General features: G+C 39.0%; 1 protein-coding gene across 14 annotated transcripts in view; it reads left to right on the plus strand.

Annotated features, from left to right (window-relative positions):
* The window catches only part of HUWE1 (HECT, UBA and WWE domain containing E3 ubiquitin protein ligase 1), a 171,255-nt gene that overhangs the window by 69,825 nt on the left and 76,099 nt on the right, over positions 1 to 25,331 (plus strand). For all 14 annotated transcript variants that reach the window (XM_047714756.1, XM_047714760.1, XM_047714757.1 and 11 more), the window contains 10 exons: positions 129 to 256; positions 902 to 1,042; positions 1,255 to 1,360; positions 3,505 to 3,639; positions 4,158 to 4,259; positions 4,733 to 4,813; positions 20,694 to 20,800; positions 20,985 to 21,162; positions 22,754 to 22,845; positions 23,446 to 23,657. In XM_047714756.1, coding sequence (XP_047570712.1) covers positions 129 to 256; positions 902 to 1,042; positions 1,255 to 1,360; positions 3,505 to 3,639; positions 4,158 to 4,259; positions 4,733 to 4,813; positions 20,694 to 20,800; positions 20,985 to 21,162; positions 22,754 to 22,845; positions 23,446 to 23,657 — 1,282 coding nt within the window. The remainder of the gene's footprint in view (positions 1 to 128; positions 257 to 901; positions 1,043 to 1,254; positions 1,361 to 3,504; positions 3,640 to 4,157; positions 4,260 to 4,732; positions 4,814 to 20,693; positions 20,801 to 20,984; positions 21,163 to 22,753; positions 22,846 to 23,445; positions 23,658 to 25,331) is intronic.

Consider the following 25,331-nt stretch of genomic DNA (forward strand, 5'->3'; position numbering starts at 1 on the left):
TTGATGATGATTCTTTTAGCTAGCAGGAACTTCACCCTTGCTTTTATCAGTCTTTGTTTAACATCTTGCCCTCTTAACATCACATTCTGAGCTTGCTTTTTTTCTGTCTCTCCCAACTTCCCATATAGATCCTTCCATGGATCCATACCCTCACCAGTTTGCCACTGCTCTCTTCTCTTTTTTATACCATCTGGCCAGCTACGATGCTGGTGGTGAAGCCTTGGTCTCCTGTGGAATGATGGAAGCCTTATTGAAGGTGCCTTATTTTTTTGTTTGGTTTTTTGTGGTTTTTTTTAATACCATCTATGGGGAAATCAACTAAGAGCAGGTGTAGAGTTACAAGTTTGGAACGGTTAACAGTGAGAGCAGATAGCATAAGGAAGCTTACCCAGAAAATGTTATTCTTAATTTTTCTAGTTTGGTATTCTAGTTATCTATCTCATTAAGAACTTTTAAGTGCAGCTTAGTTATTAAGAATTGATCATAGTGTAGCATGGTCTGAGAGTCAGGAGGCTCCAGGTACTCTCCAGGTACTAGTCAAGACTAGCCATATCTTACCATGACCTTAGGCTGTTACCCCGAAGAAAAAATATATAAAGGTACTTTGTAAATTGTGCTATTAAGGTACATTGGTTTTACTTTGTGCTTGGCATTGGACACCAGCTTTTTTCTCCCTGAATATTTTATTTAAACCCGAAAAGTAATTTTATGTCCCCATTATCTCAGGAGGTTGAGTCCCAGAAGTAATAGAGCTATCATTTGACAAATACCTATTTTTTTTCTCCCACACAGTACTTGCCTCCTTGAGACCCTAGACTGCTTGTTTCCAAAAGAATACATTATTCACAGTTTTGTGTCTCTTCCTTTGATTGGCTTTGTCTTTTTTTTCTCTCCTCAATAGGTTATAAAGTTTCTTGGCGATGAACAAGACCAGATAACATTTGTCACGAGAGCTGTTAGAGTGGTTGACCTCATCACCAACCTGGACATGGCAGCTTTTCAATCCCATAGTGGACTTTCTATCTTCATTTATAGACTCGAGGTATTATTATACAAGGAGTACTTGGCATAGACATACCCAGCCAGTAAGAGATGAACCTAGGAAGTATCCTGATAACGCTAAAGAGCCATCTTAGCCCTTTTCTGTTTTTAGAAACCAATTTTATAATCTGCCTGTGACATTCTTTCATTATAATTATTTTTAACTCCTGGTATATATGTAGGATTTTCTTACTACTTTTCCCTTGATTGTAGCATGAAGTAGATTTGTGTCGGAAAGAATGTCCATTTGTGATCAAGCCAAAGATCCAGAGACCCAGTACTACACAAGAAGGAGAAGAAATGGAAACTGATATGGATGGTAATTAACAGTTACTAAGTCAGTATTTTTGTGCTTGGCATTTTCTTATCATCCAGCCCCAATTTTCATTCTTCCTCCTCATAAATTCCAAAGTGCACAAGTGAGTTGAGTGTGTATTTTCAGCAACAAAACAGTATTTTTCTACATAAGTAATTTTTATATTTTTCATGAGGATAATTATAAAAGGAGGAGGCACAAGTTGTTGGGAATAGCAGTGGAAAGTGAAGCAGATGGTAGAGCTGCAGTAGAGCGCTACAGTCACTCTATGGGATGTTAATCTGTTTTATTTCAAGACTTAATAGCTGTTTTCTAAATATTGGTTCATTATCTTCCTATTCCCACTAAAATGTAAGCTCCATGAGATCAGGATACTGTTTTGTTCACTGCTCTATCTTCAGCAGTGCCTGATATATCGTAGGTGTTTAAATAATGTGTTTGAGAAAGATAAGGAGAGTGTAGACTCTAAAATGGAAACTATCAGGTTATTTTGAGAAGGAAGAGGAGAGTGAAGAAGTTGTTGGATAGGGAACATATTTTAAATCATAAAGTCAAAAAGCTAGATAACCAGATATTCTTAATCTTTGGGTGCATCATCATGTGTGGATTTTTTTTTACACTCTCCCTGCCCCCCCATGCATAATTCGTAGTAATAGTAATAAAAGCAAAAAACCATTCCCCAAAACAGCTTTCTTAGAATTCAGATTCTTACCTTGATGACCCAGGATGTCATTACATGAATCTGTCATCATGCTTATGATAAAGGTACCAGAATTCATAATGGTTTCATTCTTAACACTCAGTACCCATAGGATGCTGTTCCTTTTTTTCTGTTATCTTTCCTGAACACAGTTATTTACATGCATTGTTGCCCCTAGAAACTCCTTTACCCAGTTTCTGTCTCTGGTTTATTGTGGGCAAGCTGGCATTTGAGTTAATGGGTGAGACCCCAGAGTGTTGATTAAAATGTGACATCTACTAAATAGAAGACTATTTAAAAGCCTCATTGTTTATTATAAATCAGGTGTTATCAAACTTGAATATGCATAAGAATATATTAAAGTGCTTGCTGAAGATGTAGATCTCAGGTGCACCTGGGTGGCTCAGTTGGTTAAGAGTCCAACTCTTAATTTCAGTTCAGGTCATGATCTCGGTATCCTGAGATTGAGGCCCACATCAAGTTCTGTGTTCATTGTGGAGTCTGCTTGAGATTCTCTCTCCCTCCCCCCACACCCTGACTTGTGCACTCGTGTTTTCTCTCACAAAATAAATAAAATTTTTAAAAAGTTATAGACCTCATCTGCAATGTTTGAATCAGAAGTGTGCAAGTGTAGACCAGAAAGATCCACACTTTAAAAAATTTTTTTTAAGATTTTATTTATTTAGAGAGAGCATGTATAAGTTGGTGGGTGGGGACAGGAGAGGGAGAGAGAGAATCTCAAGCAGGCTCCCTATGGAGTGCAGAGCCCTACTTGGGGCATGACCCCATAACCCTGAAGATCGTGACCTGAGCTGAAAACAAGAGTTGGACTCTTAAACAACTGAGCCACTCAGGCATCCCAGGAAATCCACATTTTTAATAACTAATCCAGGTGATTCTGATGTATTTGTAGAGGAAACTTTATATTCTATAAAAGGGTTACAAAACTGTGAGTTTGTGCTGCCTTTATATAAGTAGGCACAAGTATGTATGTTTGTGTATGTATAAAAAGGTTGGAAGAAAGTATTTCCAGTGTAAACAGTGGTTTAATACTGTAGGAACTGTATTATATTTTATAAATTGTAAGAAGTAATTATGTATTTTGTACTTCATTAAAATTAGAAAAAGCTTTACCATAGTCTGCTACCCACCAGTAGTGTGTGAAATGCATGTTTTACTTACCATTGTTTCTCCTCCCACATTTGGTGGGTGAGAAATATTGAAGGGGATTTCTTTTGAAGGATTGTTTTTAACTTCCATTTCTTAAATAACAGTGCTGTTAAATATTTCTCTATTTGTGGAAAGCTTACATTTTTATTTTGAGTTTCGATATCATCTGTCACCATTTTTTGTATCATTTATCTCACCTTAATGGGAAAAAAAAAATTCTCATTCTTTTGGCGGTGCTTTATTCTAACAAGTTTCTTTATCATAACTTTTACTTTAGTTACAGATGTGACTATGGAAAGTAGTCCAGGCTCATCCATCTCTGTGGAGCACCGGCTAGATGTTGAATTAAGGGCATCAAGTTCTAGCAGCAGCACTAGCATCTCCTCTGGCTCTGGCCCTGGCCCTCGTCCTGGTGGGTAGACAAATAGATACACAGTCTTTCACAGTGAATTTCTAAGCTAGTCAGGGAGGTACTTTGGGAACAGCTTTAGTGATACATTTGGAGGTTTGCTTCTTAGGACTATGCATGTTACTTTGCCATTTTGGTATCCATTTTCTCATATTAACATTTATTTCATAGCATTTCATAGTTTTTCAACTGTTCCCATGTTGATTATTTTATCAAAGCACCCATGTCAGCAGATAATATCTAAAACAGAAACTGAGGATCCCAGAGTTAATCTTTTTACTTGCACTTTTACTTCAGTCTTTTCCTTTTAGTATTAGTTTTGTGTAGCCCTTGGTGATTTATTTTCCCCATTTTTAAAGCTTAGTAAGTAAGTACTCTTCCCAGCATCCAGAGATCTCATTTCGAGTGTCTGCTGGTGTTGATACAGTGTATATGCTTCTCTTAAAAATTTGTTTTATGTGCCTACTCATTGTGGTCTGATGGTGAACTCCGTATAATCCTCCATCTTTCTCTCTTGCCAGGAGTCCAGTGTATTCCACAAAGAGCAGCACTTCTCAAATCCATGTTGAATTTCCTCAAGAAGGCCATTCAAGACCCAGCTTTCTCAGATGGCATACGACATGGTATTTGATTTTAGATTCTTTCTTGAAGGATGTTTGACTCTCTCCAAAGATTAGTTCTTTCGATACTGATGCTGCTCTTGTTTTATAAGACAGGCTTAAGAAAAGGCATGCCATGCTTTTAGTCTTTTAGTGTCACTTTTCCTAGACCTAAGGATTCGCTAGCTATTTTCATAATGATTCACCTATTTTTTTCCTTTTTCAGCTTTTGACTCTGTGTTCACTTCCAGCCGGCTACTCCACTTTGTCTATGTCTGTATTCTTTTGTTCTTTGACCCACTGTTAAGAGGCTATTTCATGGACAAGGAATAAATAATAAAATAGGAGGAGCTAAGTAGAAACCATTAGACTGGAATCAACACAGGATGTTTACCACAGTGGTGGTATATATAATACATTGTTCCATCATCTCTACCTATCAAACTACTTCTGGGCGGATCATACTCTCTTTGATGTTCACTTTTCTATTCTCTTAGTGATGGATGGTTCTCTCCCTACCTCCCTGAAGCACATCATCAGTAATGCAGAATACTATGGCCCATCACTCTTTCTCCTCGGTAAGTGGTATTATGGTTGGTTATACCAAGCTGGAATAACCTGGCAGAGTTCTCTGTGTATTTTATATTTTATATCCTTATAGGATTTTATTTTATATCCTTATAGGATTTTACTGTCCACATTTGTCCACTGTGTTATGTATCTTTCTAGTTGATGATGAAATAGAGAAAGGTCAGAATTCAGTTTCAAATACCCATTTTTGAATATCAAATATACTTTCTGTAAGAAGTATATTATACATCATTTGTGATAAGTAATATTGTACATTTGTGCTGTACTTAACATTGCAAGTGTGATAAGAAGCATGTCTTAATTCAATGGTTAGTCCCTCATCTTGGTCTGGAAAATTCAATCAGAATGGTTTCCATTCTTAGAATTGAATGACAGACCCCCCACAAACTATAGTATAGAAAATAGTTTCTCACTGTAGAAAATTCAGTTGGGGAAGCTGTGGTTCCTTTGTAATTATTTGTAAAAATGCCTGTGCAATTTTATTTTGGTAGTATTCTGTGTATTGGCTGTTGTTAAAACTTCATTTTTTTTTTCATTTATTGGGTGCCATACATATTCAGGACAGTGAGATACATCAGTGTCTAGAATTCTCCTTAAAACTAAAGGAATGTAGTGGGAAGTGTAGAAATAGACAAAACCTCCTTGTACCAGTAGCACATGTTTTTTAATACTTCGGGGTTTCGAGGTAGTAGTTTTGGCTACTACAATTTAGGTACTTGGTCCCTTACTAAAACAAATTTGGGGTTTTATATTTCAAGTTTGTATCCTGTGACCTTGCTAAATTCACTTAGAAGTTCATAATTGCTTTGTTAATTTCTTAAGATACTCTATATAGGTTTCTCATCTACAAGTAGTTCTTTTTTTAATAATCATTTTGCTTTTTATGTCTTACTGCATTGGCAAAGATTTCCAATACAACGCCAAATAGAAGTGGTGAGAATGGGCCTTTTCGCTTTATTCCTGAACTCGGGAAAGCATTCACTATTTCACCATTAAATTTGAGGTTAGCAGAAGGTTTTATTCCTCTTTATCAGGGTGAGGAAGTATTCCCTTATACTATAGCAACTCCGTCTTGACATGGAGAGACACCCTCCCAAGGTTAGGTTCATATGGCAGAACTCATGGAAGCAGTTCTTTAGTAAAATCAAAGATTTCTTATACAGGTGGAGAAGTCCCAAGTTACGGTGCAGGGAAGAAGGATGGCTCTCTCTGGGAGAAAGCCCCAAAACAGAGAAAAGCAAGTACACAGGCATCTTACAAAGGGAAAGTTTAAAGAAGGCAGCAAGAGGACATGTATGCTTATGGGGTGGAGGCAGGGAGCAGGTAAGCCTTCAGAATGACACAGGAAGCCAGAAATGAGACTTAGAGCACTAAAGCAAACATATTGGAGGTCAGAATTCTTCTCTAGAGTCTTGTACTTCATCCCTGCTATTTAAATTAGCATAATAACCTTTCTGGTTTCCTGTAAATAACTTGTATTGAGAGGGAACAAATTTGCAAAGCCAACTCAAAATAATTAGGCCAGCAATTATTATTATTATAGCTCCATAAATGATCGTGTAGAGCCTTTCACTCTAGCCAGAAGGAGACAGCCAGGAAAAGAAATCAATGGGGTTCTAAGAATCTGCTGGCACATTTTTTTAATGTAGTAGGCTCTTTATTTTGTTGTTGTTGTTGTTGTTGTTTAAGATTTTATTTATTTATTTAACAGAGATCACAAGTAGGCAGAGAAGCAGGCAGAGAGAGAGGAGGAAGCAGGCTCCCTGCTGAGCAGAGAGCCCGATGTAGGGCTCGATCCCAGAACCCTGGGATCATGACCTGAGCCGAAGGTAGAGGCTTTAATCCACCGAGCCACCCACGTGCCCCTTGTTCTTTTATTTTAATTCTTCTCGATACCTTACTTGTATGTTTGACCCACCTGCAGAAGGAAGTCCCCTAAGGCACAAACGCTGCCTTAAAGTGACAGTAGTTTAATACTCATCTGTTTTAAGAGTTTATTTATTTATTTTAGAGAGAGAGTGCACACTTGCTCAAGTGGAAGCTGGAATGGGGAGGGAAGGGGGAACAGATCTCAAGCTGACTCTGCACTGGGTGTGGAGCCCAATGCAAGGCTTGATCCCATGGCTCCCAAGATCATGACCTGAGCCAAAACCAAGAGTTGGACGCTTAACCAACTGAGCCACTCAGGCACCCCCAATCTTTTTACTAATTATAGCAGCTAGACTGCTTTGTCCCTCATTAAGGGCTTCTAAGGCTTGAGCTCTTTGGTTTATGATTGGCTAGGAGTTGTGCCATTGTTTGGGTAGCCTCTATAAGATGCGTCTATGTCACAGAATTAAAAACACCTAATCTTGTGCCCATTATACCAAAGAAGGTGATGCAGCCCAGTATAAAAGATAAAAAGATGGCCCAGTGTTCCCTTTTGTGGCAAGAATTGATCAACAAGCTAGACATTCTGGTTTAATCTAGGGTACCTGGATACTAAATACCCATAGGACACAGGTCAGGGTGTATGGACTAGAAGGGAGCAGTTGGTAGAGTAGAGTGTATGACCTTGCTGAATAGGAGTTATGTCCTAGGAGATCCAGTAGCCCAAGGGGGCTGGAGGGTGGAGTTTCTAGTGGCCAAATTATATCACGGCAGACATGCGAGGGCAAAACAGTCTCAACAAGAAGGGCATCATCGTCTAGACTCTGGATTGGTGGAGAAGGCTAGGAAGGGCATGAAGAAGTCAGTAAGGAAATACCTGGTGAGGTTGCGCTGTCCTACTCCAACAATTCTGTGCTAAAACCAACCAAATAAGGATTCTGACTCTTCCCAAATTCAACCTCTGACTCTTCTACCCCACTTTTATACCCAACTGTATTCCTTTCTAAGTTCCCCAGCTACCTTTTCTTCTCTCACTTCCTGTTTAAGTCCATATTCCCTGAGCTTGTGCTCTGTTCCTAGATTAGCTGATGCCAACACCATGATGGTTGTTACGGACTGCTTAATCAGGGGGGTGACAGATAGTCAGTATGAATGTTGAAGACCTTCCAGGGTACAAGAGTTGTTTGTATAACTAATTGCCTGAACCTGGGCACCTGTTAACATTGCTAGAGTTTTAGTGCTCAGGTGACATTCTCTGTTACCATTATATAAATATTGTCTTTCAGGTTTAGGAAGATGGGCAGTGTTGATGCAGTGATGGTGGAATAATGGAAAGTGAAGTGTGAGACTGTCAGATTAAGGAAAGTCAGCTGATGGGGCCATTGGAATTGTGATGAGTGATGTGGCCACCCATTACAGGGGCAGTTAAACATTTGGGGCTGTTACCACGGAGGCTGGGACCACCGATTGTGCTGACATCATCCTCTAGGATACTGGGTTCGTGGGAGTCCTGACCTAACCCCATAACTTTGATGGAAGGTTTCATACATTTGAGAAATAATTACAGAAGTGATTTTCAGTATTCTTCGTCTCTAGGAGTTACAGAGTAATTTCTTACAGGGAACTGTGGACTGATTGAATATCCCCAAACAGTCGAGGTCACAACATGGACATAAAGGAGTCCAAGGAGTTTGGCACTGAGTTGGAATTGTAGACTCCCAGATGCAGGCCATGAGCCAAATCTGGCATTGCTAGGCCAACCAGAACCAGAGTGTTCCATAATATTTTCAGAGCTGTTGGGATCTATAGGCTTGGCATGATGGAGGTGTCCATTTATTTATGGAAGTCACAGGCATTGTTATCCCAGGTCCTGTAGTGGCTTTCCATTTATTCGCTCTGTAATTAGGGCTGTAATAGGGTGGATCCAGAGCTAGCATCCATATTTAAGAATGTTAGTACTGAGAACTAATTTAAGATCTTCCTTTCCTTTTTAGAAGAAGCAAAAAATTGTAGGTGTGGGAACAAGCAAGACTTCCATTTCTTACAAAGAGGGAACTCCAGTTAGTGAACCTTTAAAACTATTATATTGGGAAAAAACTTTAGCAGAGACCACCTTTGTGGCATACAGAATAGTCTGAAAGGGCAAAAGACCTCAATTTTCAGTGGATCCCATTCTGTAACCCACTCTAAATGGAGGTACCAATCTAGCATAGGTTGCACCAAGTACAAAAAGGGGGCAGTGTCTTTAAGTGAGAAGAGACTCTCTTTGGGTATTATAGATTCATACATGGCAGGCATTCGTTTCATGACTAGAAGAAGAATAGGAAGGTCCTCGTTATGTTTTGTTAGGATGACGTGACTTAAAAGGTTGAGAGTTCAGGATAACTAAGATAAAGTGGTTAAAAGAGAGACCCATTTAGGAGACCATTGTCCTTTTTTTTTTTTTTTAAGTTTAAGAGCATACCCTTAAGTAGGCTATTATGTTTTTATGTTAGGTCTGCTGTCTGCAGATGATAAGACAAATCAAAAGTTCCAGATGATGCCTTGTTTTTATTGCCAGTGCCCAGACTGAACGAATAAAATGTGTACCCCATGAGAGTCAGCGTTATTTGGAAGCTAAAAGGGGACTAACATTTAGTGAGACCTATATTAACTGCCAGCAGTAGCGTGGCAGGAAGGATAAACCAAGAACATGGTTGTATAACATTAAATCTTTGTGAGGGAATAGTACCTTATACCAGCAGATTGGGGCAATGGCTCAATAAAATGAATTTGCCATTCAGAGAGGGAGTGTTTACTCCTTTGTATGGATTCCCATTGACCATGATGCTAATGGAAGACAGTGCAAAGATCACACTGGTATGCTAGAGTTTGGGCCACGGCCAGTAGCATTGGATGCTATGGCACTGAGCCGAGGTTTAAGGGTCTGGAGACTGTAATCACTGGAGGTCTCATTGAGCTGAGTCAGGGAGTAATATCTGAGTTTATTTGAGAAGTGTGAACAAATTAGTCAGCTATGGCGTAAAAATGAGTTTCCTGTGTGGCCGCCTTGGTATGAGTTGAGACATCAGACTTTAATTGTAATTTGTGATATCTGAGCAGCAATATATTCACAATGTAGGAAGCCTAATAGAGCATGATTCTGAATGTGGTAAGTTTTGAGCCCATTGACCTAAGACCCACTAAAGCTACCTAGTTAGCTACCACCCGGGAATCTATAAAAATATGAACAGTGTTCATTCCTTTATTGAGGTGTCCTCCAGTGCCAGAGTGACTATGGTCTGCTTTCTAGTTGGGCTGACTCTTGACCCATCCTTTATCAGGAGTGACCTGATCATGGGTTGGAAAGCACCAACTTTCCAGCAGGTTCCATCACATGTGATTAGTGTTACTGCCTTCTGTAATAAATGGACTCCCTTTCTACTGGATTTCCTATTCACTGTGTCCCAGTGTTTTTAAGACAAAAGCCGGAGGCTGTGAGTCCACATTTTCACTTATTTTGGACCTTTAACAATAGTTTACTTTGTCTGCCCTTCACATTTAAAAAGATATTTCAGGTGTTTAATCCATCTTTTAGTTCTTTTCAGCAGAATGATTTATTAAAATATTGTGCCTTTTTATCTTAAAAGGAAGAATTTTCTATATAGATATATTTTTTGAGATCACCAATGTTTTTCTTTCTACTAAAGTCTTGTGTCTTATGATAATTTTTTTCATATTCTGAATCTTACACTAGTTTTCTTACTCCTTTTTTTGTAATGGTTATTTTTATGTTTTATTGACATCTAAACTTAAAAAATTTCTTACTCTGTCTTCTGCCAGACTGGAACAACAACATAAGGTCTTCAACCTGCCTTCATGTCACCCCTTTCTCATCATTTTTTTTGTCCTTTTTTGACTTTCCTTTTCTGATTCATGTTTTAGTTTTGTTGGAGTACATCTTTGGGTAATTTTTAAAGTGTTATACTTCTTTTTCTTTCAGAATTTTGTGGACATTTCTCTATTGTCTTCTAATGTTATGCCTTGAAAGATAATAACCACGATGTTAAACTGGTTCTTGTTCTTTTGTAGATGACTTCATTTTCTCTTTGCTCTAGGAATTTACAAATTTCACCAGGACATACCTAGTTCTCTTTCTTTTCAGTATTCTCTCATAGCAATTGGTTAGGCCTTTATAAAAATCTGATAATTTTTCTTACTTCAGGAAAATTCCTTTGTTTCCTTTTAACTTCTGTATTCTCTCTCAGAAATCCTACTGTATAGCTAGTACGCCTGCCATGTTGATTTCATGTCACTATCTGAGAGAATTTCTCTGTATAACCTTTCAAGATGCCTATGGCAGTATCAAATTTTAAACAGTTTTTACAAACTTTGTAAATTTCTATTTCCTTATTCTTTTTTTTCTTTTTTTTTATATTTTAGCTTTCATATTCATATTTTGTATCACAATTAAATGGTGATATTTCTTTTTTTTTTTATAAACATATATTTTTATCCCCAGGGGTACAGGTCTGTGAATTACCAGGTTTACACACTTCACAGCACTCACCATAGCACATACCTTCCCCAGTGTCCATAATCCCACCCCCCTCCCAACCCCCCTCCCCCCATCAACCCTCAGTTTGTTTTGTGAGATTAAGAGTCACTTATGGTTTGTCTCCCTCCCAATTCCATCTTGTTTCATTTACTCTTCTCTTAAGGGACCCTTTGTCTTAACACATTATTGCTGTTTTACGGATTTTGTAGGTTCTGTAATGTGGTTTTTATCATTAACTTTTCAAAATATTTTTTTTATTTTTTTATTAACTTATAATGTATTATTAGCCCCCAGGGATACAGGTCTATGAATTGCCAGATTTACACACTTCACAGCACTCACCATAGCACATACCTTCCCCATTGTCCATAACCCCACCACCTTCTCCCTACCCTCCTCCGCCTGGCAACCCTCAGTTTGCTTTGTGAGATTAAGAGTCTCTTATGGGGCATGCCTGGGTGGCTCAGGTCATGATCCCGGAGTCCCGGGATCAGGTCCCACATCGGGCTCCCAGCTCCATGGGGAGTCTGCTTCTCCCTCTGACCTTCTCACTCATGCTGTCTCTCACTGTCTCTCTCTCTCAAATAAATAAAATCTTTCAAAAAAAAAAAAGAGTCTCTTACAGTTTGTCTCCCTCCTGATCCCATCTTGTTTCATTTATTCTTTTCCTACCCCCCCAAACCCCCCACATTGCCTCTCAACTTTCTCATATCAGGGAGATCATATGATAATTGATTGGCTTATTTCGCTAACCATAATAACCGCTAGTTCCATCCATGTCATTGCAAATGTCAAGATTTCATTTCTTTTGATGGCTGCATAGTATTCAGTTGTATATATATACACCACATCATCTTTATCCATTCATCTGTTGATGGACATCTGGGTTCTCTCCATAGTTTGACTGTTGTGGACATTGCTGCTATAAACCTTCGGGTGCACATGCCCCTTCGGATCACTACATTTGTATAGGGTAAATACCCAGTAGTGCAATTGCTGGGTCGTAGGGTAGCTCTATTTTCAACATTTTGAGGAACCTCCATGCTATTTTCCAGACTGCTTGCACCAGCTTGCATTCCCACCAACAGTGTAGGAGGGTTCCCCTTTCTCCACATCCTTGCCAGCATCTGTCATTTCCTGACTTGTTAATTTTAGCCATTCTGACTGGTGTGAGGTGGTATCTCATTGTGGTTTTGATTTGTATTTCCCTGACGCCGAGTGATGTTGAGCACTTTTTCATGTGTCTGTTGGCCATCTGGATGTCTTCATTGCAGAAATGTCTGTTCCTGTCCTCTGCCCATTTCTTGATTGGATTATTTATTCTTTGGGTGTTGAGTTTGATAAGTTCTTTATATAGGTTAGATACTAACCCTTTATCTGATAAGTCATTTGCAAATATCTTCTCCCATTCTGTCAGTTGTCTTTTGGTTTTCTTGACTGTTTCCTTTGCTGTGCAAAAACTTTTGATTTTGATGAAGTCCCAATAGTTCATTTTTGCCCTTGCTTCCCTTGCCTTTGGCCATGTTCCTAGGAAGATGTTGCTGCGGCTGAGGTCGAAGAGGTTGCTGCCTGTGTTCTCCTCAAGGATTTTGATGGATTCCTTTCTCACATTGAGGTCCTTCATCCTTTTTGAGTCTTTTTTCATGTGTGGTGTAAGGAAATGGTCCAGTTTCATTTTCTGCATGTGGCTGTCCAATTTTCCCAGCACCATTTGTTGAAGAGGCTATCTTTTTTCCATTGGACATTCTTTCCTGCTTTGTTGAAGATTGACTGTAGAGTTGAGGGTCTATTTCTGGGCTCTCTGTTCTGTTATTGATCTATGTCTGTTTTTGTGCCAGTACCATACTGTCTTGATGATGACAGCTTTGTAGTAGAGCTTGAAGTCTGGAATTGTGATGCCACCAACTTTGGCTTTCTTTTTCAATATTCCTCTGGCTATTCGAGGTCTTTTCTGGTTTCATATAAATTGTAGGATTATTTGTTCCATTTCTTTGAAAAAAAAAAAAGGATGGGATTTTGATAGGGATTGCATTAAACGTGTAGATTGCTTTAGGTAGCATAGACATTTTCACAATATTTGTTCTTCCAATCCATGAGCATGGAACATTTTTCCATTTCTTTGTGTCTTCCTCAGTTTCGTTCATGAGTACTTAGAGTTTTCTGAGTATAGATTCTTTGCCTCTTTGGTTAGGTTTATTCCTAGGTATCTTATGGTTTTGGGTGAAATTGTAAATGGGATTGACTCCTTAATTTCTCTTCTGTCCTGTTGGTATATAGAAATGCAACTGATTTTTGTGCATTGATTTTATATCCTGACACTACTAAATTCCTCTACAAGTTCTAGTAGATTTGGAGTGGAGTCTCTAGGGTTTTCCACATATAGTATCATATTATCTGCAAAGAGTGATAGTTTGACTTCTTCCTTTCTGATTCGGATGCCTTTAATTTCTTTTTGTTGTCTGATTGCTTAGACTAGGTCTTCTAGTACAGTGTTGAATAGCAGTGGTGATAGTAGACATCCCTGCCATGTTCCTGACCTTAGTGGAAAAGCTCTGTTTTTCTCCATTGAGAATGATATTTGCGGTGGGTTTTTCATAGATGGTTTTGATGATATTGAGGTATATACCTTCTATCCCTATACTTTAAAGAGTTTTGATCAAGAAAGGATGCTGTACTTTGTCAAATGCTTTTTCAGCATCTATTGAGAGTATCATATGGTTCTTGTTCTTTCTTTTATTAATGTTTCACATTGATTGATTTGCGGATGTTGAACCAATCTTGCAACCCTAGAATAAATCGTAATTGGTCGTACTGTACTGTACTGTACTGTTGGATCCTATTGGCTAGTATTTTGGTGAGAATTTTTGCATCTGTGTTCATCAAGGATATTGGTCTGTAATTCTCTTTTTTGATGGGACCTTTGTCTGGTTTTGGGATCAAGGTAATGCTGGCCTCATAAAATGAGTTTAAAAGTTTTCCTTCCATTTCTATTTTTTTTAAATATTTTATTTATTTGTCATTGTGAGCACAGGCAGACAGAGTGGCAGGCAGAGGCAGATGGAGAAGCAGGCTCCCGCTGAGCAAGGAGCCCGATGTGGGACTCGATCCCAGGACGCTGGGATCGTGACCTGAGCCGGAGGCAGCGACTTAACCAACTGAGCCACCCAGGCGTCCCTTCCATTTCTATTTTTTGAAACAGTTTCAGGAGAATAGGAATTAATTCTTTAGATGTTTGGTAGAATTCCCCTGGGAAACTGTCCGGCCCTGGGCTCTTGTTTTTTGGGAGAGATTTTTGATGACTGATTCAATCTCCTTACTGGTTATGGGTCTGTTCAGGTTTTCTATTTCTTCCTGGTTCCGTTGTGGTAGTTTATATGTCTCTAGGAATGCATCCATTTCTTCCAGATTGTCAAATTTGCCAGCATATAGTTGCTCATAATATGTTCTTATAATTGTATTTCTTTGGTGGTATTTGTGATCTCTTCTCTTTCGTTCATGATATTATTTATTTGGGTCCTTTCCTTTTTCTTTTTGATAAGTCTGGCCAGGGGTTTATCAGTCTTACTAATTCTTTCAAAGAACCAACTCCTAGTTTCATTGATTTGTTCTATTGTTTTTTTGCTTTCTATTTCATTGATTTCTGCTCTGATCTTTATTATTTCTCTTCTCCTGCTGTGTTTAGGCTTTCTTTGTTGTTCTTTCTCCAGCTCCTTTTAGTGTAGGCTTAGGTTGTGTATTTGAGACCTTTCTTGTTTCTTGAGAAAGGCTTGTATCACTATCTAATTTCCTTTCAGGACTGCCTTTGCTGCATCCCACAGATTTTGAACCGTTGTGTTTTCATTAGTATTTGTTTCCATGTATATTTTCAATTTAATTTCCTGGTTGACCCCATTCATTCCTTAGTAGGATGCTCTTTAGTCTTCATGTATTTGGGTTCTTTCCAAATTTCCTCTTGTGATTCAGTTCTAGCTTCAGAGCATTGTGGTCTGAAAATATGCAGAGAACAATCCTAATCTTTTGATACTGGTTGAGACCTGATATGACCCAGGATGTGATCTATTCTGAGGAATGTTGCATGTGCACTAGAGAAGAATGTGTATTCTGTTGCTTTGGAATGGGATGTTCTGAATATATCTGTGATGTCCATCTGGTCCAGTGTGTCATTTAATAGGCCTTTATTTCCTTGTTGATCTTTTGCTTGGATGATCTGTCCATTTCAGTGAAGGGGGTGTTAAAGTCCCCTACTATTATTGTATTATTGTCAATGTGTTTCTTTGATTTTGTTATTAATTAGGTTATACAGTTGGCTGCTCCCATGTTAGGGGCATAGATATTTAAAACTGTTAGATCTTCTTGTTGGACAGACCCTTTGAGTATGATACAGTGTCCTTCCTCATCTCTTATTATAGTCTTTGGCTTAACATCTAATTAATCTGATATAAGGATTGCCACCCCAGCTTTCTTCTGATGCCCATTAGCATGGTAAATTGTTTTCCACCCCCTCACTTTAAATCTGGAGGTGTCTTCAGGTCTAAAATGAGTTTCTTGTAGGCAACATATAGATGGATTTTGTTTTTTTATCCATTCTGATACCCTGTGTCTTTTGATTGGGCATTTAGCCCATTAACATTCAGGGTAACTATTGAGAGATATGAATTTAGTGCCATTGTATTGCCTGTAAGGTGACTGTTCCTGTATATTGTCTCTGTTCCTTTCTGGTCTACTACTTTTAGGCTTTCTCTTTGCTTAGAGGACCCCTTTTAATATTTCCTGTAGAGCTGGTTTGGTGTTTACAAACTCTTCTGGTTTTTGTTTGTCCTGGAAGCTTTTTATCTCTCCTTCTATTTTCAATGATAGCCTACCTGGATATAGTATTCTTGGCTGTGTATTTTTCTCACTTAGTGCTCTGAATATATCATGCCAGTTCTTTTTGGCCTGCCAGGTCTCTGGATAAGTCTGCTGCCAATCTAATATTTTTACCACTGTATGTTACAGACTTCTTGTCCCGGGCTGCTTTCAGGATTTCCTCTTTGTCGCTAAGACTTGTAAATTTTACTACAAGATGATGGGGTGTGGACCTATTCTTATTGATTTTGAGGGGGGTTCTCTGTATCTCCTGGATTTTGATGCTTGTTCCCTTTGCCATATTAGGGAAATTCTCTACAATAATTCTCTCCAGTATACCTTATGCTCCCCTCTTTCTTCTTCTAGAATCCCAGTTATTCTAATGTTTTGTCTTATGTTACCACTCATTTCTTGAATTCTCCCCTCATGGTCCAGTAATTGTTTGTCATTCACACATTGAAACACATTGACAATAACATAATAATACAATAACGATATATAAGACCAAATGACAGAGAATTATATATATTGTATAATATATGTGCATTATATACTTATATATATCATGTAATATATATATTATATATATAATATATCACTATATATCACTAATTCTCTCTTCTGCCTCCTAGCAGTAAGAGCCTCCATTTTTTATTGCACCTCATTGATAGCTTTTTTGATTTCAGCTTGGTTAGATTTTAGTTCTTTTATTTCTCCAGACAGGATTTCTCTAATATCTTCCATGCCCTTTTCAAGCCCAGCTAGCACCTTGAGAATCGTCATTCTGAACTCTAGATCTGACATATTACCAATGTCCGTATTGATTAGGTCCTTAGCCTTCCAGTACTGCCTCTTGTTCTTTTTTTTGTGGTGAGTTTTTCCGCCTTGTCATTTTATCCAGGTAAGAATAGGTGAAGGAGAGAATAAAGTACTAAAAGGGTGGCAAAGACCCCAGGAAAATGTGCTTTAATCCAATCAGAAGAGACCCCATATCGTGGGGGAAGAAAGGGTGTAAAAAGTTCAGAGAAAAAAACTAAATAAAAAATATATATTAGACTGGTGAATAGAACAGAGTCACCCACTTAATTTTGGGAGTATTTTGGTCTCTTAGAAGAAACTACCTCCCAAAATTTTAAGGAATGAAAAAATATATATATACACACATACATACAATAAGGATAAACACGATGAAGGGATGGAATATGACTATAAATATGAAAATTTTTTTTAAATTTCTAAAAAAGGAGTTGATAAGATAAGTTGTTTGGGAGAATAAAGAAAAAGAAACTGGAGAGAATTTGCTTAGTCTGGAGACCAGAACAAAGCCCTGTCCTAGATTTAGGGTATATTTTGATACAGTAGAAGAAGTTGTATCCCCAATTTTTTTAGAAGAAAAAAATCTGTGTATATATAAAAAATAAAGTTAGATACAATGAAGGATAAAATATAACTATAATAATGAAGGTTCAAAAATATTTTTTTGTGAAAGGTGTTGTTAAGATAACTAGTTAAGAAATGTTGAAAGAGTGAAAGTTAATAAAATTTTAGCGTGAGAAAAAAATAAAAGTAAAAAAATTAATTAACTTTGCAAGACTAAAGAATCATGGGGAGAAATCCATGAATTCCATGCTTTGCTTTCTCCTCCTCTGGAATTCTGCTGTTTTCCTTGGTAAGTGAACTTAGTCTTGGCTGGATTCCTTATGATCTTCTGGGGGAGGGGCCTATTGTAGTGATTTCAAGTGTCTTTGCCTATTGCACGGCCCTTACCAGGGGCCCGGCTAAGTAATCCGCTCCGGTTCACTTTCGGGTGCTTTTGTTCCCTGAACGCTTTCCGTAGAGTTCCGGCGGACAGGAATGAAAATGACAGGAATGAAAATGATGGCCTCCCAGTCTCTAGCCCTGAGGAGCCGAGTACTCGGGGCCCCGTTCCTCAGTGCGCCCTCGGAGAAAAGTGCTCAATCACTCCCGTCTCCCTGGCCCCTGGCCGTGCTCCAAGCTCACCCAGCCTGTGACCAAGCGTCTCTGTCTCTGGCACACAGACCCACCTGGAGTGTCCAAACCCAGCAGATCCCTGAGGTCTTCCGGGGGGTCTCCCCGGATCTTGTGGGGTCCCTGCTCAAAGAGCAGTGTCTTGACTGTGCCACAGATCACAGTTTAAGGTAACCCCGAGTTGAGAGCTCACTCCTCGGCTCCGTCTCTGTAGCCGGCTACCCCGCTCTAATACCTGCAAGCTCTGCGACACTCAGACAACATCAATCCTGTGACTCCACGGGACCTGAGACCACATTGTCTTCACGTGGGCTTCACCTGGCTTAGCCTCTGGAAGGATGTCCCTCAGTGGAGCTGACTTTTAAAAGTTCTCATTTTGTGCTTTGTTGCTCTGCCGCTTGCCAGGAGCCAGCCCCTCCTCCCCCTGCAGTCTATCTTCCCATCGCTTTGGATTCACTTCTCCGCAGGTCCTGCCCTTCGGAAAGTGGTCGATTTTCTGTTTCTAGAATTGCTGCTCTTTTCTTCGATCTCCTGTTGGATTTGTAGGTGTTCGGAGTGGTTTGATAAACTCTCTAGCTGATCTCCTGCTACCTGATCTCATCTCAGCTTGCTACTCCTCTGCTATCTTGACTCCTCCCTATCATTAATTTTTTAAAAGTTAACTTAGGAGTCAGTTGCTAGGTTCCACATGGAGCCAGTTGGTTTTTGTGTTTCCTTTTTAAAAAATTCTAATATTTGGTCATCTGTTAATTTTAAAAGAGGGTTTAAACTGTTCCATTGCACAGTAGCATTATGACATAGCTTATAGTTAAGACCATGGTAAAATAACAGATTTGATGTCTTAGTAACCTCTAGTAGAACACTAATTTTAGTTTATGAATACTCAATTTTAGTAACTTCTTTTAATTTAGACATTTGTTTTAAGAAAAAGTCTGTGGAAGATTCTATTATATACCAGTAGGAACCCAAAAAATGACTTACAGTTTCCATAAGTTTGTAGTCCCATTAGAAGTCCCAAAGGTCATTGACAATTGTTGGTCCCCAGTAATTGTCATATATTTGCCCATTTCAATGACATTTGGAGTAGATGCACCCCTTTGTCAGGTTTTAAAATCAAAATTTTTAGATCTCATAAAATGAGTTGGGAAGCCTTAATTGCTCCTAGAAGGTTTAATAATCTCACATCTAAAATTGTTACTTTAGGGACACCTGGTTGGTTCAGTCTGTTAAGCATCTGCCTTCAGCTAAGGTCATGATCCCAGGGTCCTGGGATCGAGTCCCACATCAGGCTCCTTGTTCAACGGAGAGGCTGCTTCCCCCTCTGCCTGCCTCTCCCCCCACCCCGCTTGTATGCACACTCTCTCTCTCTGAAAAGTGAATAAATAAAATCCTTTTTAAAAATAATGAAACTGTTGGTTTGGTGCCTGTTACTTGGTATTTTAATTCTTGTGGTTAATGGGCTAGGCTGCTTTGCTATCACTTCTTGAGAGTCAGTCTTTTTATGACATTTTCTTACAAAAGCATTACATTTCACTTGTTAGCATACAGTTTGTAAAAGAATTTTATTTGTTCTAAATCTGGTCAGATCTCCTTTTTTCACTGCTATATTGCCTGCTTTTCTTGGATTGCCCATAAGCTTGTAAGCTTTATCAGTCTTTTCAGAGGGTTAGTTACAGGTTTTAATTCGTCCTATTGGCTTGCAGTTCACTAAATGCTATTTTTTTCTATTATTTATAGCTTCACTTTTGGTTACCTTTAATGAATGCATTAATTTTCTCTTGCACTGCTAACTATCTATACAGCCCATGTTGTTAAATACAATATTGTCAAAAGTTGGGCAGATTACATACCTAAGAACTCTTAACATTGCTAATGGTATTTTAAAATTGCTAAAAGGCTTTTAAGAAGACATTTTGTCCATTCCATCAGTTGTTTACTTCAATCCAGGAAACCACCCCCCCCCCATCTTAGATATTTTCCCTGCATTTTAAGCAAAGGTTGCATTTTTAGATTCATTAGTTCTCATAATCGCGGTCTGATTTATATCCACGATGGTTCATGTATTAGTGGAGTGGTATGCAGCCATTCGTTTGAATGAACTGTAGTGTAATGACAGAGAAAGAAAAAGGAGAATATATGGTGTATATTGTAATTTTAAAAAAACAGGTTATATAGCAGTGTAACCTCAGTGGTGTAAAAATATGCTCCTAAAATCTTAATATTTTTTCATTTATATATATTTCTTGAATTATATATGTTTAAGAGTAGAACATGATCTAGTATATGTAGTGAAATGATTTCTATAATCAAGCTAATTAACAGATCATCTCACATAGTTACCTTTTTTTATGTGAGGAAAGCATCTGAAATTTCTTGGTATATTTTTCAGTGTTCAGTATGGTATTATTAATTATCATTATACCTATACATTGCCCATAAAAATCTTGAAGGTTTGTCACCTAATTCTTAATAGTGATCTTTTGATGGAGCAGTATTGGGAGCTTTCATTTCAGAGTAAGTACAAGTATTTAAATCATTGTACATTGGGTATGTTTTTTTAAGCCTCTGGAGTTTTGTTGTTAATACCTGTGAATATCTGAGTTTTTCCTATCTCTCATCTTTTTTAGCTACTGAAGTGGTGACTGTGTTTGTATTTCAAGAACCATCACTTCTCTCCTCACTCCAGGACAATGGATTAACAGATGTCATGCTTCATGCACTGCTTATCAAAGATGTGAGTCCTTTACTGTTTCTCTGTAAAGAATGCTCTTTGCATACCCTTCCGCATGATATGCACCTTCCCACAGTATACCCCTCCCCTATTATCTCTCTGTGCAATAGCCTGGTCAGAGGTTCGTGGCATCTATACCTGAATACTTTTAGAGGTCTTCAGAAAATTCACTTGATCTTCTCTCTAGGTTCCTGCTACCCGTGAAGTCCTTGGCTCCCTCCCAAATGTATTCAGTGCACTCTGCTTGAATGCCCGAGGTCTTCAGTCGTTTGTGCAGTGTCAGCCTTTTGAACGTCTTTTCAAAGTTCTTTTGTCTCCAGATTACCTCCCAGCCATGCGAAGGAGGAGGAGTTCTGATCCTCTTGGTAAGTCACCAGGATTTATCTTAAAATAATTGGTTTGCTGTTGTACTAAGGTTTTAGGTGATTATCGAGCCACCAGTTTGAGAAGAAAACCCTTTTTTGACCTCACATTTCTCTGGCTAGGTGTTCTAAGCTTAATGGGAATTATCAGTATAGTTATTACTATATCACTATATACATTTATTGCAGGTAGAAAAGAATACTTCAGGGGCACCTGGGTGGCTCAGTGGGTTAAGCCTCTGCCTTTGGCTCAGGTAGTGATCCCAGGGTCCTGGGATCAAGCCCCGCATCGGGCTCTCTCTGCTCAGCAGGGAGCCTGCTTCCCCCTCTCTCTTTGCCTCCTTGTAATCTCTCTGTCAAATAAATAAAAAAATGAAATCTTTAAAAAAAAAAGAATACTTCACCTTTATCTTCTCATATTTTCATGTTTCTCAGAAGTTCAGTGTGTGTGTGTGTGTGTTCAGAAGTTCAGAGTTTTAATCCAAATTTGTACAAGTGTTGGGAAAACCTTTTCCCTTCCTAGGCCACCAAATGGTCCAGATAACGTTCCTAGGTGGCCTAAGTGGCTCCAGATCTTCAGGTGATACCTCCAGACCATGCCCTCATGTTCCAGTTGGCTGTAGCATTTGGGCGGGTCAGAAGCTGAACTGTGGAGTGACTCACAGAGGCTGTCCCCCTCTTCTTGGGTTAGGACTGGAGGGGCAGCCCTGGATTCCCAGGTGGACTGCCAGGAGGGAGGACCTACACTGCACTGCTACCTCAGTGGGATTACCCAGAGGAGCAGGAATTATCCAGTGGAGATCTTGGAGGCAAGGTCACCTAGGGCTTGGGGTCTGGCACAAGGGGGAAAGGGTCTCCTTGCGAAATTTCCACCTGTCATCATTCTGTGCCACTTTGATGCCTCAGTGGCCAGAGCTTGAGAGAGGCTGAGGACTTCTTCCAGTGACCTTTGGATGTGCAAATAAGAGGTGGTGTTCCTCAGACTGTCAAAGTTCATTGTTAGATCTACTGTCATGGTGCTAGTAAGAGACGGGTATTAGGGGCAGTATATTTCCAGATCTACTGTTTAGCAACAGGAGATACAAAGTCCTGAGGTGTTGATCTTAGTAGTCTTCTATTCTAATCCAAGTCCCCAGAATAGTCACAAATGAATAGATTTCCTTCTCAGTGTATTTGAGAACCATATTATTGAGGAATAGTGAGAAGGTAGGGTTCTAGAAAGAATCCAGTTTTCATAAGTGTACTTTGTCTTTTGAGCTGCCATTGTCATTCTCTATTGGGGCAGCCAAGGATTAATGGTTTTATGATTCTTCCTTTTCTCTCTCTCTTTGCTAGTTCAGACCTTGGTAGTAGAGATTGCAAGGGTAGAACGTAATGTACGTGGTCATTTTTAAATATGCTCAGTAGACTGATGGGGTTTTTTTCTTCCTCCCCAATGATTTACTTTCAGAAGTTGGTGTGAATTCATTTGAGAAAACATGGCATTAGAAAATCACAACCACCAGCTCAGTTTCTTCTTTCCTCCTCATTGGCAAAGAAGATAGCTCAAATTCTATTTTTTCAGTCTTTCTAACAGTTTGTTTTTTGCTTTAAGGGGATACTGCATCTAACCTGGGGAGTGCTGTTGATGAGCTCATGAGACATCAGCCCACCCTCAAAACAGATGCAACAACGGCGATCATCAAGGTAGGAAGTGATTAAGACTGACCATGGGCATGAGAGAGCAGTTAAGGGGGTTTTTAAGAAAAAAACTTGGCCTGCTGGAGGTCATCTGGATTCTTGGGCTAGGCGTAGAAGAGGATTATGTCTGCCTTATTATCTCCATGTCCTTTGTCCCAGACCCTCCCCCAAAAGTCACTTAAGTATTGCTTTCTTCCATAGGATATTAACAAGTTGCCAGGATTTAACTTCCATTTGTAAAAGCATGTTACTTTTTCTAATCTTTGTTTCTTGATATTTTTTTCACATTTAGTATCCCTGCCAGTTGCCTGTGTAATGTATGAGTTCCTAGTTATTGTGAATTAGGACATGGAGTCAGATTAGTCATTCGGTCACTTAACATCTGTGTTAACAAGTTATTTAACTTCAGAACTTCAGTTCCCTTGTTTGTAAAATAGGATTGATGACTATATTCCATAAGTGATATATTATACATACATACATACATACATGTATATAAAATGTTTTGGCACTTCTGTGTATAACAGATAGAAAATGCTCCAAAAGTGTTAGTTGTCCCCCATTTCTTATTTACTAATAAATAATCCTATTTCCTGTGTCTTTCAGTTACTTGAAGAAATCTGTAATCTTGGAAGAGACCCTAAATACATCTGTCAGAAGCCATCAATCCAGAAGGCTGATGGCACTGCAACTGCTCCTCCTCCAAGGTCTAATCATGCTGCAGAAGAGGCCTCTAGTGAAGATGAGGAGGAGGAAGAAGTACAGGCCATGCAGAGCTTTAATTCTACCCAACAGAATGAAACAGAGCCTAATCAGCAGTAAGTATTCACAAGACAGGTTCCCTAGCCTTGTGATCTTAGGCATGTCATTTTTATCCATAACATGAGGGAGTTGGTTCATTATAAGATTCTTCCAGCCCTAAGAGTCTAGTTTTTTCTTTCTTTGACCATTGTGCATCATTTATGCTTTCATAATTAATTGTATGGATTGCCTTAGCAAGGTGTCTTTCTTTAAAATTTGTTCATGGAATTGAATCCACTGTATCAAGTTTATGGGTTTTTCTCAGAGGACTTTTTCCTCATTGTTGATTTGGTATTTGCATCATTGCTTGATTGTTTGCATAAGTGAGCACATAATGAAACATTGCACTTTTGAAGCCTGTCTCCAAAGTCCTTAAAAATTACAGAGATTTGTTGTTGGTTGGTCTTTGCTTTTCTTTGATTACTATCTGTTTGTTCTAGATAAATCACAAGTCTTTGGAATATATGATATTATAACCAGGCATGGTAGATTTTCCTTCTTATTTCTATTTATTTAAGTTTTGTTTTACATAAAAATTGACTACCTGGATGGTGAGGTGGGGATGGGCTTAAAGACTGCTTGCTGGCTGGTGGTGTGTAGTCTACCAGGCTCTTTGAGCTTATATTGTCGCATGCAAGGGATGAAATGTAACTTGTAGCTGTAACTTTTTTTTTTAATTTATTTGACAGACAGAGATCACAAGTAGGCAGAGAGAGAGGAAGGGAAGCAGGCTCCCTGCTGAGCAGAGAGCCCGATGCGGGGCTCCATCCCGTACCCTGGGATCAACAACCCGAGCTGAAGACAGAGGCTTTAACCCACTGAGCCACCCAGGCGCCCCTGTAGCTGTAACTCTTAATCATATTCATGCCAGAAGAGGGTGTGATACTTCTGAGCTGTCATGCATTTATCCATTTAATAAGTGCTCTTCTGGTCTGTAGATAACTAGTTCTGAGAAAAACAGGAAATGTTTTAGGTGTGGATATGAATGGGTTTGGGCTGGTCTTGAAGGACAGTTTGGAACTTAAGAGAAAATTATGGCAGAATACACAGAAGGAGGAAAGTCCTGGACAACAAAACTGGTGTGCCCTCTTGGAGCTCTAGGAAGTGATGAGCCTGTTGGTATAAGGTTTGTTTGGGTTTTGGTTTTTTGGAGGAGATGCATTAACTACTAAGTTTGTTGGGCAAATGTGTCTTACCCTTGTCTGAGATGGTAACTCTACCTTCATTCTAGCAGCATCTTCTAATTTTGATTAAAACATTCTCTTTTCGGAAGACACCTGAAAGAAAACAAGATTTTATATGCAGAGGAGTCAGAATCTGTGCTTACTTGCCACACCCTTGATTGTCAGCCACCCTGCTGGGATATGGTTTCCTTTCCTGACTACAAGACAAGGGAAGGATTTCTTAAACTTGAGGAGTGGGAGGGTGGTTTTGAATGAGGTTGTGCGTGTTCATCTGCATATAACTTTTTCTCTACCAGAATATCTTATAGACACCTTAGATCTAACGTGCCCACATTCTAAGCTGTCATAGTAAATTGATGTTTTCTCACACCCTTGTATTTTTTCACTCCATGCTTTTCTTGGGATATATGTCACTTTGTTCTATTCATATTTGTCCCCCCCAACCCCAAATTATCTTATCTCCTTCTTTTCTACCTACTAAATTCCTGCAAAGCCAGTTCAAACGTC

This window comes from Lutra lutra, chromosome X (genome assembly GCF_902655055.1).
Source record: "Lutra lutra chromosome X, mLutLut1.2, whole genome shotgun sequence".
Lineage (NCBI taxonomy): Eukaryota > Metazoa > Chordata > Mammalia > Carnivora > Mustelidae > Lutra > Lutra lutra.